The sequence below is a fragment of the Pollachius pollachius genome, assembly GCF_949987615.1.
Source record: "Pollachius pollachius genome assembly, chromosome: 9".
Classification (NCBI taxonomy): Eukaryota; Metazoa; Chordata; class Actinopteri; order Gadiformes; family Gadidae; genus Pollachius; species Pollachius pollachius.
This window is the reverse complement of record NC_136942.1, coordinates 21,911,392-21,927,484: the sequence shown is the minus strand read 5'-3', so window position 1 is coordinate 21,927,484 and position 16,093 is coordinate 21,911,392. Positions and strand designations below refer to the sequence as shown.

At 39.5% G+C, this 16,093-nt stretch overlaps 2 protein-coding genes across 2 annotated transcripts; one reads left to right on the top strand and one right to left on the bottom strand.

The window, feature by feature from the left end:
- Window positions 1-4,089: 4,089 nt before the first annotated feature.
- LOC307080518 (uncharacterized protein) lies at window positions 4,090-5,875 on the top strand (the record flags this gene model as incomplete). Its single annotated transcript, XM_079743246.1, has 5 exons — window positions 4,090-4,120; window positions 4,247-4,306; window positions 4,577-4,696; window positions 4,814-5,014; window positions 5,568-5,875. The coding sequence occupies 5 exons, from the start codon at window positions 4,090-4,092 to the stop codon at window positions 5,873-5,875; spliced, it is 720 nt and encodes a 239-aa protein (XP_079599372.1).
- A 2,545-nt stretch (window positions 5,876-8,420) lies between these two features.
- On the bottom strand, window positions 8,421-13,981 carry tph1a (tryptophan hydroxylase 1 (tryptophan 5-monooxygenase) a; the record flags this gene model as incomplete). Its single annotated transcript, XM_079742918.1, has 11 exons — window positions 8,421-8,595; window positions 8,839-8,972; window positions 9,198-9,293; window positions 9,401-9,527; window positions 9,778-9,913; window positions 10,305-10,501; window positions 10,769-10,836; window positions 10,924-11,024; window positions 11,114-11,297; window positions 11,595-11,729; window positions 13,892-13,981. 11 exons carry the CDS (start codon window positions 13,979-13,981, stop codon window positions 8,421-8,423), a joined length of 1,443 nt encoding a protein of 480 aa, XP_079599044.1.
- Between the last annotated feature and the right edge of the window lie 2,112 nt (window positions 13,982-16,093).

Genomic DNA, 16,093 nt, shown 5'->3' with positions numbered 1-16,093 from the left:
AATATAAAATACTGCACAATATTAAGTACAAAAATACAATAAATTGCACAATCTAAAAAATATAAAACCTGCACAGCTCAACATGAACTTGCTCTTCATCAGCTAAACTACACATGTCAAAGCTTAGAACAAATGTACTGAACTGTACAAACATTGCACTTTCACAGCCTAAACTTGCTCTATAATTACTGCATCAGGTTGATTTATTTCCCGTGCACAAATATTTCACTTTTCCAATACAATATAACAGAATTTTAACTGAACAAAGAAGCTCACTTGCATTTTAATACTTTAACAAGGGAAGGAGTTGGCCTTTGGCCTTCATGTCCATGATAATAGTATTTTTCTCAGCGGTAACAGTACATTTAGTGTGTCGAAACTTTTGACTGGTAGTATAAATATCAACTTGATATCTGCATCTACATTTCAGACAGGTTTCATACTGGATATTTTTTCCTAATGTCATGCAAAAGCATTCCAAGTGTTCCGTTATTGTGATGTTTTCCACGCCAATAAGTCCACTCAATTACATCTAAATGATCCCTCAACAGTTTTTGTGTGCGGTTCCCTCTTTGTCTCCAGATAGTTGACTTGCAAATAACCCAAAATCTCTCCAGGTTTTGTGTATGTGCACCTGTAACAGGGTCGACAAAAAAATCTTGATGGTTGATAGTCAGGTGATTGTACCCTTCATCCTGAAGACGGCGGTAAGACCTCCACCCATCTGAAATGACAGAGCTTCCACGACGAACATACTTCTTTATTAGAGGCAAGAGATGCCTGACTGAACGGTGATGCACAATCTTAAGAATGGGTCTCCTCCTGTCATTCTTAATCCCTAGCATTCCGAACACCCAGGAACTCCTGTTGCTTGCCCGTCCTCTGTTGTACTGAAATTCACAAGAGCAAATATTTCAAAATGAGGACAATGGCACTCACAATACAATGATTCTGCAATAATGGTGGGAAATGGGAGAGAATAAATCATAAGTCAAAAATTCAAAAGTTCTCTCTAGCTTTGGAGTAGTGGTGCATGTTTACAAATATTGAACTGTTCTGGGGTGTAGGAATAATGTGGTTTCTTAAAACTGACATTCCCCTCTATTGCATCAATGAACTACAATGTATCTTATTTCATAATGCAGTAGTTACTTCTCGAGATACAGCAGATACACCTCCAAGCACCTCAGGCAAAAACAGGTTTTAAATGTATGTATTGTCTCTACTTTCAGTAGCTGAGTTTAGCTCAGACTTAACCAACATCGAATACATGTTTTTAGACACAAAATCATGTATTTGGCATCAAAGTAATACTCATAATTGTTTAAGTAACTTTCATACCTTTCTTTTATGGCCAAATTTGCTTTCATCTATCATAACAATCTCTGCTCTTTGTCCAACAGTCTGCTTGCCTCTTCTTCTCATTCATTTCATTCCTGATTTGCAAACTCTCCGCAGCTTGTATGCAAGTTTACTCAGAGTTGCAGAACTCCGAGTAATTCCTTCCTGCAGCATGTCCACTTGTCTCAGTCGAAGGCCTTGGGCGAATCTGTAATAGATCAACCAGATAAATATTTCAATGACACAATTTAGAAGTGGGGGGTTAAAACCAATTTCTTAAGTTGTCATAATTATAACCATAATTTCTCATTTGCAGTCCCACTTGCAGACACAGCAGATACTCATAGCCTGAATACAAGAGTGTATTTAACCGGAAACAACAAATCTCAAAAGCAAAGTAGGGTGAAGAACATTCCCTGTATGAGGGGAGGAATGGAATAAAATCCCAAAACAAATTAAATCTGCTGTATCTTTGAAGAGTTTTAAGAAACAACCGAAAAAATGGATACTGAGTAAATTAGCACAGTGAAGTGTCTGTTTAGAAAAGTTAAGTTCTTTTGAACTTGTGTGGGTTTTTTTCTCGCCAATGAATTAAGTTATTTTGAGACAATTTCCGGGAACCACCTAAAACCTAAAAATCCACAAGACCTTTGTACTACATTGGACTCTTCACAACCCAGTACTTATACAATTACACATGGTTGATAAATTCGACCAATGTTCAGAATTCTTCCCATATAATGTATAAACTCATGTCTCGTAAGCATTGGCTCTTATAGGACCCATCCCAACCAACAGTATAGTGAGAACATTCAAAGAAAACAATATGGTCCGAGTTTGTCTTTGATGGCTTTTGTTATTATACAATGTAAAACCACGCACCTGTAGATGTAATGCATCCACGTATGCAGTCGAATGTGGGAATTCTCAAACATTGAGCCACTTCGGATGGACCTCGACACCGTTTTCCCTTTGTGACAGGAATCTCGGCATGTCCTGATGATTAAATCCAAAGGTTAATGTAACAAAATAAAAACCTATGATACTGTGCTGATTTCACTTAATAAAAATGTAACATAAATGAAGATGGAGAGGGGGACATAGATGTTTATGTATAAGTGTTGAAACAGCTAAGATTGGGATTGAACAAGGTAGTAGTCCTTGTGATTCCCTCCCCCCATGCAATCTCAAAGCACAACGGAACAGTCCCATTTCTAGGCCTACTTGACAAGTAATATCTACAACTGTTACACCTTAAATTGGGACATTTGAGTAAATTTAGCTGTGTCTACTCTACTCTACTTGTCACCACTTGTGCTTACGTGCCACGCAGCATGAAAAGGGTGATATCAATCAATTAATCCCTGTGCATGTACAAGTTTAAAGTCAAGCTGATTGGTGGCATGTATTGTTAAATAGGTGAACAATATGACCAGGAATGTGATCTAAAATTGGTAAAAAGGCATTTTTCATTTCAGATTTTGTACACATATAGAACTTTGTGGAAACATTAACACCCCTATCTCTACCAAATAAACAGTAGCTTACTTAAAAATTAAAATTTGCAGCTGTGTGTGTGATTTGTATTGTGACTGTCTAGATGTGACTTAGCATATTTTGTGTGTACACCACTCATAACTTCTGTATTAAAAAAATTGTCGTAAAATATAGGATTTGCCACTGAATTCTAGCAGATATAATTGGATGGCTGCATGCTGCACACTCCCCTATGCTTACACACAAAGAAAGAATTAATAAATAAGGCACATGTCTAGTTGTTCTACTCACCTTGCTGCCTCCTTTTTGCCGTAGGACCGTTTCAACTTCATAACATGAGAGCAAGAGGGGCATTTCATCCATTTTCGAAGTAGGCCTTCTTTCATTAACCATCTGGTGAACTTGTAGTTTTCCTTGGGGCACCGTCTAAAATGTATTCGACTCAAAAACTCGTAACCCAACAACATATTTGTTAAACCTATACCTATGGAATAATATTAGATTCAAAGCTCATAATATTGCCCCGCGCACCCGTCTTCTTTGATGTCTAAATGTGTAAACAGTCTCGCAGTCCTGCATCAAAGAATGGCGCGAAGTGCCATTACAGTAATTGACATAACAATCTACCAATCCGTAGCCGTGTTCGCCGTTGCTCTCATCCAATCATTGACTGTTACTATGCTGTCATGTGACATCCTCATCCAATCATCCAAAGGGAGCCACCAGTCACGTCAAAGATTCGGAGAAGGTGGGTATTTGCCGTTTCGTTCACAGTTTGGAGAGTGAAGAGGGAAATTCGTGTAACAAAAATGGTAAGTTAAGCGCTAGCCTGTTAATTGAAACTCCCCCTGAGTTTTGTAAGCACATCATAACGCCCGTCCTCGGGCCGTTTACATAGTTAAAGAGTAGTAAACCCTCCTATTTATCTGCAGTGTGTAGGCTAATTAGCTAATGTAACGTTAAGCTAGCTGAGTGCGTGAGTGTGCACGTGAGCTGGGTGAATATTAGGAAAGAAACTAACATTAACATAAAATGTGAATGTAGGTGCATATGTAATGCTTTAGTATGAACCATATTTTGTAATGAAAAATAAATTATGCACTATGCAGTCATTCGAACAAGAAGAGCTTTTGAATCTTGTGTAGATTATTTAAGTTACATTTTGCCGGTTATAGTGACATGAATTTATTTATATTTTTACAGCCTAAGGCCAAGAAGAAAATGTCCCTAAAAGTCCCTAAAAATGACTCGATGACAGAGGTGACCAAAAATGATTTGGATGGTAAATTTTTCTTTGTCAACTTTCAAGTAACTTTAATACCTAAATAATTAGCTTGTCCAAATGTGTTTGAACATTGAAAGTCCTCTATTCATATGTTGATTTTGTTGTAGCTATGCCATACTGTAGGTCCTGAAGTTGAAGGAAGCTCTGCTCCAAGTCGCAGCAGCATAAGCAGCATTGGATCAGGTAATGATTTCTCATTTTCTAGCAGTGTATCTTAGCAGAGTTTCATTTTTTGCTAGGGATTTTTCCTACCTGAGATTAAAGTTGTTGGCAGATTTTGTCAGTATACATGTGCTTACAAATCAAGTTGAGGCAGCCGCACACACCATATCTGGTCCACTACCTTTGTTACATGCATGTCATTCTCTCTTTCTCTCTCACTCACTCACTCACTCACTCAATACTGTCAAATCATAATATTTTTTGTATCCTGCTCTCATTTTTGTTTTTAAGGATCAATCTCCAAAGTGGAGTTCCTAGAAGCAAGGATCCAATGGCAAGAAAAAATAATAAAGGATCTTGAGCAAGAGCGCAATTTCTTGCGTGAGCAAATCATGGGAAAGAAGAAATCATGTGAGTGATTTGGGAGCAACTTGTATCTGCAAAATGTAATGTAATTGTAATGAAAGGTGTGATATGTCTTCATAACAATCTGATCTTTGTCTCATCTATCCTCCTATTTGATCAAAGCTCAACCAAAAGTATTTACTTTGGAGGACGACGACGAGGATGACGATGGTAACATGGATGAAGATGACGTCATTCCCCCATCTTCTCCAAACATCAGTGAGTCCTCGGACAGTGATGTTGTCATCCAAAGACGGAAGAAACGTTGGACACAGCCACCTGCATCTGCAACTGTGGCTGTGCTTGGAAAAGCTCATGTGAGAGGTAAGAATGGCATAACTTGAACCACCTGCCCTGTTAGCAACAAGTGGTCATGAAAAGTAATTATTAATAAAAGCATTGGAAGAGCTGTTAAAAATATATGTTCTGAAGTAATTATGAGGCAAAAATACAGATCTTCAGTTCTAGAGTCTGAATATACTAGGAATTTGATGATAAATAAAAATTAAATGTCTAAAGTAAAAAATGTGGCTTTCATCAAGAATAAAGCTTCATTTTATTTTGCAGCATTCACACTAATTATTATTCAACATCAAATGTATTGCTAGAAAGATTTGTCTCTCAGAAGTAAACATAATTCTGAACCGTAAGACTTACCAACTAAACAGATCTTAGAGTATCATTTTTGTATTGAATTCTGAACCACACATTGTGCATGTAATCATATCAGTAGATGAGCAGATTGTCCCATTCCTAGAATATGCTTCATACTTTTATCAAAAGAGAAGTGACCGGTTTGAGCAATTTCAGCTGACCTTAAGCCGTTGTTTGTGCTCATTTCTCGTGTTCTTTTGTTTTTGTTTTATATATTTTTCAGCAAAAGGACCAGCTGAGGTTATCAGCAGATATAAAAAAGTCTTGAAAAGCTTAAGCAAAGTCCGCACCATGACTGAAGCCTTCAGAATCAATGGCGTGGACCGGGGAACCATCAAGATGACTGCTGCAATTGCAGAGCTCAGCATTGTGGATCCTGAAACCTTCAAGACCCTGAAGTATGATCCTGCAACTGAGACCCTGCAGTCCTTTGCTAAGAGGTGTGCAACGCACATTACCCCTGAGAAGAAGAGCATTATAGAGGACATGAAGGCCAAAGGCCAACTCCTCCCCTTGTTGATGAAATATTAAAGACTTAAGTGATCTGCTTTGTTCAGTTAAAGATCGGTTGTATTGTATTGGAAACGTGAAATATTAACCTGTGCAGATTTAGTTATATCCTTGTTAGTGCACAGGGGAAATAAATCACCTGATGCAGTAATTATAGAGCAAGTTTAGGCTGTGAAAGTGCAATGTTTGTACAGTTCAGTACATTTGTTCTAAGCTTTGACAAGTGTAGTTTAGCTGATGAAGAGCAAGTTCATGTTGAGCTGTGCAGGTTTTATATTTTTTAGATTGTGCAATTTATTGTATTTTTGTACTTAATATTGTGCAGTATTTTATATTGTGTTTTTTTTAAGCAGGCAGATTTTGGTTAAAGGATCACACAGATGTTCAACAATAGAGTACCTGTATTATCATACAGTATGACCTGCTTATACATTTGATACCATATTGTATGACATGTTTATAAACATTGATACTTGTCAGTGTTTGAATTTTCAGGCAGTATTTGTTGTCAGCCTTGGGAAAACCTGAACCAGTGGTTTAATAAATGAGGAATTTGTACTTGTGCTGTCTTTGTTATTCTACCACTGAATGAGAGGGAACCTATAGATAGATCCATTTTTTTCAAAGTTGTAACCCATCGCTTGTTCATTGCAGTAGTTATGTGCTATAATATATTAACTAAGTGTAAAAAGGAGGCAACTTTAGATTAGGGAACATGTGTTGGTTAATAAGTGTTCAATTACTAGTGAATTAGTAATGATCAAGATGTCACTTTAGTATGGGGAACATATTCTAAGTAACAAAGACTTAATTTAGAGTTATTTGGACACTTAACACTTGTAGTTTTGTGTATTTTTTATGTAAGAACAGACCATATTCATTAAGTGTTATTAAGGGAGAATAACTATTCTTGTGGTACTACCACCTTATAAAGTCCATACTAAGCAAAGCATATTGAGATCATAATTCATATGCAACAACTTCCTTACTTACTGCTAATAAGCAATAATTCTGAGGTTATTGAGGGAAAACTCTTAGTTAATGGCTTACTGGTTGTATAATAAGGCCATGCAGAATAAGGCATTAATAAGTACTTAATAATGACTAATGAAGAGCCAATATGTTACTAATTTGCATGCTAATAAGCAACTAATTAATGGTTAATAGGTGTACCTTAATATAAAGTGTTACCAAGTTTAAAAATACTTTTGAGAGGTTTATTTTTTTTGAGTTAATGGAAAAATGTGTCATGGTGAAAAGCTTTAAAATGTAGTATTTAGTACTCAAACAATGCACACTTTAATATGCTGTTTATTTACATGTTATTTTGAAAGTTGTTTAAAGGAAAATTGCTATGTGTATTGAGTTTTGCATATTGTGAAAATAACATTTTATGAATACTGTACAGGTATATCTAATATTTGAAATTGAATAAAAAATGCACTGTTTATTGAATATTGTGAACATCAGGGGCGTAGGAATGAGTTTAACATTGGGGGGGACACATATCGGAAACCTGACAGATCCATTAATGGTTTGAACAGAAATGTCATAAATTAACTACACTGAAAAAATTCACAAATATATTTTATTCTACTAAAAAGATACATTTGTAAATGTAAAGGAAAACACATTTTAAATGGCAGTAATGAACTGATAAATATCAAATCAATTCTTTAATTGCACGCTCAATCATCCAGTTTTTTAGAATAAGAAGCGGTGACAAGACGCTGTGTTGCACTTTCAAAATAAAATAAAATATTTTTCTCCCCCCGGTATAATTTTTAGGTGGGACAAATGCAGCTGTCTCCAATATTGGAGGGGACACGTCCCCTCCGTCCCCCGCCCGGTTCCTACGCCCTTGGTGAACATCATTACAACTTTGGACTTCAACTAATAATACTGCATCCTTGTTGTTCCTTCTATACCCGCCTTACAGGCAGTATCGGTATCGTTGAAACTGCGCACTTTCTTTATTTTGTGATGAACTTTACAGTCCACGCGGTCAACACATCCTCATAGTAGAAAAATAATGTAATAATGGTACACTTGTACAATAAGAAGTACTACATTTTCAGTTTACTTCAGAAGGAGGTACACTGATGTGAACATCACCACAAAATATACCAATTTATCAGCATAAATCCATCAATATCCAAGCAATATCTATCATTCATTGATCCAATTCACAAAGACAAATATCATACATACACCAGATGGATATAAAAAAGGTGACATAGAGCGCACAACATAGAGTGCAATCACAGAGATTGAGTACATGAGAGGAATATCATCAATAAAAATGAATTACACAGACGTCGTGAATATAAAACACTCACCAGAACCAGTCCAAGTAAATGAGGTCAAATAACAGTAATTAAAGTAGTCATAAGCCAAAAATATATGTTTTTACCGTGGACATTCAGGTACCATGGAAGCACGTACGTTGTTTGAGACATAGAACCTACGAGCAGCTGACAGTCTGTACAGTGGTGAGCTTTAGGGGAAGACGCGCTGATGACGCCAGAGAGATTCTCATTGGATGAGGAGCGCTCAGGGCGACCCCTCAGATCCCCAGGTGGCGGTTGAGGCGGCAGAGGGCGTCGCCCACGATGTCCAGCTCGTGCCGGAGCTCCTCCACCACGCTGTTAATGCTCGGCGTGTCCTTCAGCATGTCCACACTCTGGGTGTATGGGTTGTAGCGGATGGTGAAAGGACGCCTCATGGTCTTGGCAAACTCTCTGGAACCAGAGTTTCAGATCGGTTGATCAATGTTTGATACTGGGCTATAACCATTTGATATTGGTCATTTTGATTGGATTTATTAGTAGTCGTATTAAAAAGCATTCATAAAAGTGTGTGTTAGTGTTAGTGCTACATCATTGAATGCTGATGTTTTCTTTGCACAACTATGAATTATATTTTAGAAAATAGAGAGAGGAGACAAATCATGTGGAAGGGAAACCAAGAAATTGAACCCTCACCTCATCTTTACCTTGGCCTCTTCGAAGCTGTCTGACACAAAGTAGACATCCTGGAATGTTGTGATCATGCACTCCTGTTTGCAGGTCACTCTGGGGTCAAAGGGCTTTATGCTGGCGTTACCGGACAGCGCGTGCTGTGGGGGGAATGAAATAAATCACAATCCAACCACAAAGTACACTAAGTGCAAGATTTACATGCATAAACATCCATGGTCTGGAGTATTCTCTTTTAGCCTGAAGACTAGCATTAATACATTCTTGTTTGATCTTCTCTTGAGATCGAGGGAGAGGTCAATTACAAGTGACAATACTTGCCACTTGTAATCTGTGAAGCTTTGAAGATCTTTAAAATGGTTCACCTTGAGTTCGCTGATGGAGGAGAGCAGCCCTGCCCCGTAAGCCCGTAGCCTCCCCTCCTGCTTGCATAGGCCAAACTCCACCGTGAAGAAATAACACTGGCCATACAGAAACATTACGTTAACAGGACAATCAAAATTAGAAGAATATGATGAGCCTGATCCAAAGAATAAAAAGTAAAGTAAAGGCTTTATGAAATACTGACTGTAGACAGTTTCTGAACGGAGTCGTCTGAGGCTCCCAGTGAGGCGAGGCCAATCTCCTGGGAGAACTGGGCGAAGCTGGGCTCGGCCAGCAGGGGCACGTGGCCCAGCAACTCGTGGCACGTGTCCCTGGAGGACCACAGTCATCCGGTCAGTGGACCCCACATTGGTTTGAACAGTCAGTTATGTTGGAAGACTCTTAATTCAGTGAATGAAAATGTATCATGGTTCAGGTGTCCATACAAAACATAGATACAAATACAAATTTGAAACACAGATACAAAACAAAAAGACTAAAAGGATGAATAAAAAAAAATATAAAAATATATTTGACCGATTGAAAAGCATAGCCGTACATTAAAACTCATAAAGGACTCACGGCTCGGGCGTGTATAAGGGGTCTGAGCTGTGGCGCACGTACTGCGTGCAGTGGAACACGCGGTAAGCCAGGCCGGCCAGGAAGTCCCTGGGGGAGAGGTAGCCGGCCACGGGCCTGATGGTGAACCCTGTGCGCTCTGGGGACAGGGAGACCCACACGGTCAGTTGTCATCCAAGAACAAGACAGACGCGTTTAGCACATCATACACATTTTACATTACAGAATTTGGCATTGACAGGTGAGGCTGAGAACCATCAAACCATGTGGTTCACATGGGAGCCGCCGTGAAACGATCCACCAGCCAGAAACACACCTTTGAAGAACATGGTGGTAATGCAATATGATAAATATGGGATGAGATACTATACCCCACACATACATACACATACGCACGCACACACACACACACACACACACATACTCATTCACTATGTAAAGCTTGGGTGGCTTCATTCATCATTATTATTGATGAATGAAGAGAGGCCCATTGGTGTGATGTGAATGTCCCATCAGGAGGTTTGCTGCACCTTTGAGGAAGCGGGAGACGTCTTCCAGCTGGGGGATGTTGTCCTCCCTGCAGTCACAGTGTTTGGCCAGCAGGGGCAGGTTCTTCAGGTACTCCCTGCAGGCGTGGGTGGGGTACAGCTTGTTCAGCTCCCTGTACACCACCCCCCAGGTCTGCACCTCCTCCTCTGTGAACTCCACGCGGGGGATGGGATCAGCGCTGGAATGTACGAGGGAGAGTGGCCATTTGTTTTAACTGGGGACTGTGGAGCACTTACGTACGTGTGCGTCTGTGTGTGTGTGCGTGTTTGTGTGCATGCGTGTGTGCTTGTGAGTGTGTGTGTGCGTGTGTGTTTGTGCATGTGTGTGTGCGTGTTTGTGTGTGTGTGTGTGTGTGCATGTTTGTGTGTGTGTGTTTGTGCATGTGTGTGTGCGTGTTTGTGTGTGTGTGTGTGTGCATGTTTGTGTGTTCTACGTTCCCACTCACTGTTTATAGCTCATTGCCAGATCTGCAAAGTACTTTCTTCTGTTGCGGTAAACGTTGTCCTTGAAACCCTAATTTCCGAACAAAAGAAGCAAAATAAGAAAGACGTCGAAGAGTTTAGTCCTTAACAGAAAGCAGAAGACGGGCTCAGTACAAACCGGATGGTCTGCGTCCAGATCCGAGCCGTACATCAAGACCCGGTTGGCGCAGTTGTCCAGGTCCGAGATCTTCTTTGGGAACCAGGGGACGCTGTCTATGTCTCCTGCCACACGGAGAGAGGGGCGGCGGTGTTAGTGGTTGGTGTGTGACGGGAGGGAGGATGGAGATGTTGTGCCTGAGGCCGCCCACCTTCCTCCAGCAGACAGGAGTTATCGGGAGGCTCCATGTCCACTATGTTGACATGCTTGCGGAGGAGTTGGATGATCTCGTTCAGTTGTTCGTGGTTGCTGTCACAGTCCACAAATATTTCAAACTCTGAGTTGCGCCGCTTTGACTTCCTGGATTCTATGTGTACGAGATTGACGTGGTTTTCCTAAAGTAAATATTGGCATTTTGTTACACATTGACAATAATTAAAACAAATCATTATGGAGTTATGGGTATTTTTATGTATGGCACTTGCGATAACGCAATGGTACTCCAAACAATATGTATATGTTATATGTTTATAATGTATACTGCATTATAAATAATAATATTACTGATAGTATTAGTAACGATGCAAGTTATTCGTGACAATAATTCAACTGACAAAATAAGTTTCCAAGAATGTGTAGAAATTTAATTACAATGATGATGCCTCATGAACTAATTAATATTTTCTCTGTACCTGGAAGTGTTTCAGTGCCTTGACTAGTCCTCCCACTTCGTTTTTCAGGGAGAAGATGACTGTTGCGCCCCCTTTCTCAGGTGCGTTACACTTCTCGGTTTTCTCGTCGATTTTGTTGAAGGATGACTTGTTAATCTGAGAACCACAAGGCCTGTTTAGTGATAACAATTTAAGCAATGTCACTCGGACAATAAAAAAAATTCTGCATTTGTCTTGACACTAGCAATTATGATATTTTAAATAGATTAGTAAGATGCACTAGATAAGAACTGTTTATTGAGTGTAAGCTACAACAATCCATGTCACTTCCACCGTTTGTTCAAGGATAGAGATTTTCTCCCACCACAGGAATTAAGGGCTCCACCCATTTCATGACTTCATGACTTCATGACTTTATGACTTCATGACTTCATGACTGCAAAATCGATGTTGGCTTACAAGTACAAAATCAAACAGAAATGGCTTCCTAATTTTTAATAGAGTCATCAACAATCATACTGTGCTATGGATAAAATATTATCTTTAAAGGAATTGCAGAGACAATATAATTTAAAGGTCCCATGGCATGCCACCAGGTGTGGTGTGATTAGCGTTACAAGCCATTTTGGAAATCTGGCCCTTATGACATCACAGGTGGGCGTGTCCACCTAGATGTGTGCTGGATAGATCAGTCTACCAGCCTACTCAGTGGACTGTAGCAAACGTTGCTCATCTATCCGTCACACACCTAGGTGGACACGTGTGATCACCACCTGTGATGTCATAAGGGGCAGATTTCCAAAACGGCTTGTAGTGGCTAATCACACCACACCTGGTGGCATGCAATGCAACCTTTAATAAGCGATTAGCCATTACTCACTTAATATGCGTCTACGACATGGAAAATTTTAAATGTTTGGTCAATTACATGAATTATGTATATATAATTAAAGGTTTTTAGTATATTCTTGATTCAAAAATATATAGATAATATAGATTATAGATGAAAGCATTATTTGTCTTCAATAAAAACAGTTAAAAAAGGCTCATGCTTGGTACAAAAACGCGTGCGCGCACGCAAACACACAAGCACACACGCACGCACGCACACAAACACATTCATAATGTATCACCAAACAGATAGTGGCTGGGATTGGGGTTAGCAGGCTGAAGATCAGCGGGCTGATAACGACATCCGGACCTCAGACAGCGACACCCTATGCGCATAGGCCGCATTAAAACCATAGTCCGCTACTCCACAAGCATTACATTTTAAAGATCTAGACTTTTACGCACATCACGTTCTCTGTTTTAATGAGCTCAAAGACCCATTTTTCCATTAAGCACGGAGAAGACCAGCTGTGGAGGCCCGGGTAAGGAGGGTTCCTGAGATCATGTAATTAGTGCTTTCAGAGATCGATTGTTTTTAGGCCGACCTGTCTGCTGGAGACAGACGGCTGCTCCGCCTGGCGTCTGACGGAGGCGCGCACGAGCAATCTCATTTATTCATAGATCCCTTAATAAGCTGTATTATTGTACACTCCAGATTAGGAAGCATTTAACTCGTCAAACACCCGAGGATCGGGGGATGTTGGTAAACGATAATAATCCGAGGTAACCGTTGATCATGTACAGCAGAGTATAATAATATGCCTTTGTAGGCAAGCATCATCATGCCTTGAACGATATAAAAGCCAGAATTATGTCGACGATTATTGTAGCCTACGAAATTTGCTTGCATTCTCAACCACTTCTGCCCTGGATCTGGATGGTTGGCTCACATTAAAGCTTCTGCTGCGCCAAAGAAATTCATGATTAAGCTCAGAGCGCGCTCACTGGAGTTACTCCCCACCTACAGGTCTAACACAAACATCAATCACGCTACGGCTCTTTCTGGTATGAAGTAGGGGTCATCTTGAAAGGCATAGATTAATGTTCACTGTTTGAAGCAAATGATCACTAAGAAATGAATCCCGACCTTTATTTTCTTTTTTTATGAATGATGCATTGATTGAGATCTCTGAATGGTTTTGTGCAGTTCGCATACAACTGCCTACATTACTCCAAACAACAAATGCAAATCCAAATCATAGGCTTATTTATTATGACAATAATAAAATAATTTGTCATTAAAATTGTATAATTTTAGTAGGCATTGCCTATCCAATTCAAACTTCTCTGTATGGAAGTTGCAATTAATAAAAAAAAGAAAGAAGCCATTATACTGCGTGACCAAATCACAATGACAGCAGCTTTCGCATTCAGGACTTCTCTTCATAGCCGATTTGTTTCAGTTTAAGGAAAGATGTCATTCTTACCTCATTGTTAAGCAGTTTCTCTTCAAAGGCAATATTCATCGAATCAAATGACCTCCCTCTTCGTGGTCCTTCAATTTTGCTTGAATACATGTTGGAGGTTGCAGGTTATTTATTTGGCGTGATGCTGATCAATTGTTTTAACTGAGCGACCTGCCGATAAGCTGCGCGCTTTTCTATTTATCCACGGGGTATGGAAGGAGGGAGGAGGGGAGGGGGAGCGGTTATACCAAATACAATCTTATCTGAGGCAGCAAATGGAAAAAGAGGACCACCTCTCACGTCATCGAGCAGAGGGGTACTTTTCTTTTTGTCTAATGGTGTAAATTGAAAGATAAAAGAGGTGATTGAATCAGTTAATATTCACGCAAGGGATGAGGGCAGATGAATTCTCACCTGCTCAGCTAAATTGTTTTGGTACATTATTATTATTATGATATTTTCTCCCAAATAGGGCAAATATGATGTAAATCTTAAGTCACAGACCACCATTGGACTATGCACTTCTCTTTAAATAACCCATATTTACCATATTTATTTATTTATTTATTGACTTGCGTGACAATTAAACATGTGAGGATGACACATGTTTTAACAAACCCAGTGAAGGGTACTACCTCTTCTCGCAGAGGGAGATGGGCTCACTATATGACTGACTCACTATATGCAGTAATTGGCTTTGAATATATTTGTGCTTTTGCGCAATATAGAATTAAATAATTCTCAATAGCGAGTCAAAAGCATTAACACTCTGCCACTGACTGTAATAATAAAATACATCACAATTTAGAACACGGATAGAGAGAACAAGAGCAGCGGGAGTCATGAGGAAATTGTGTATAGATGTGAAACTGCTAATTGTCTTTTGATTAAAGCCAAAATACGTTGTTGTTTTTGTGTGTGTGTTTGTGTATGTGTGTGTGTGTGTGTGTGTTTGTGTGGGTGTGTGTGTACTTTTAACCAGATTCCACAGTTATTGATGTAGGCTGGATGGGAGCCACCTGTTGGATGAGGTCAGAGAGCTGAGCATAAAGGAACTGCACCACCATGATTCCCCCTGGTGATACCCATTTCTTTGTACGCGTGAACAAGGATCTCTGTTAATTAGAGCATGCTCAAAAGGCCTGGGTGCCAGAGAAGACTTTAAAAAAAAAAAAAATTTAACCTTTATTTTACCAGGCAAAATTGCTTGAGGTCAAATTACCTCTTTTTCGAGCAAGGCCTGGCTCATGGGTGAGCTTTGTTCCCCTACAAATTTAGGTCTTCCCCACCAGTGATGTTCCTTATTTGTAACGTCTATACAATGTTTTGTCTGCGAGTCTCTATAGATATATATTGTCTATATAAACATTCTGCATATGTAAACACTTTTTATTTTATATGAATCCGTAATTTCTGTTATTTCATGTCTGCCTGCATTTCTTTTCTACCAAACGTTTCTCTTAGATGTTGTGATTGGAGATGAGAGATGAGCACACCTCTATATTTAAGATGTAATTGCCATTGATTATAATAATAACAAGACATCAAAAGGATCACAGCAGAACTGGAGACCCTACAGCCCAGAACACATTGAGATTTCTAAACATGACAGAATTAAAGAGGAATGAAAGGTGAGCCCTAACATATTATTCTCCTATGAGCAGAACCGTAAAGCTGTGCTGTTTATTACTGAGAGCAGAGACTTCCATGTTGCGTTGATGGCTTTAGATGCCTCAGCTAGGTCTGGTGTATTATTACTAGTGCTGTCAGTTTAACACGTTATTAACGGCGTTAACGCAAACCAATTTTAACAGCATCAATTTTTTTTATCGTGCGATTAACGCACTTTTGGCTTGGCAAACGTTGTAGTTTTTTCACCTGCTGTCTAGCAACAAGTAGTCACGTTAGAAAAACTACAACAACATACCGGATCTAGCTACACCGAAACAAAACAACAAGCACACTGCATGAACTTGTTGGGGCAAGCAAGGATACAGAGTGGGTGAAAAACCCCTTAAAAGTGTCTGTGTGTTTGTGTCTCACTCTGTTCGAGCCTGCACGAGCGTTCAATGTTGTCATTAGCTGTTACGTCTTTCTGACCAATCGCAGTTCAAGTGTTGCGTCTGTTGAGTGAGTGAGAGGTTGTGGGCGCACAGCTCAGGCTGCCGCACAGCGCTGCAAGGAATTTTTATAAACGCAATATTAGTATCCCGCAGTTATCAG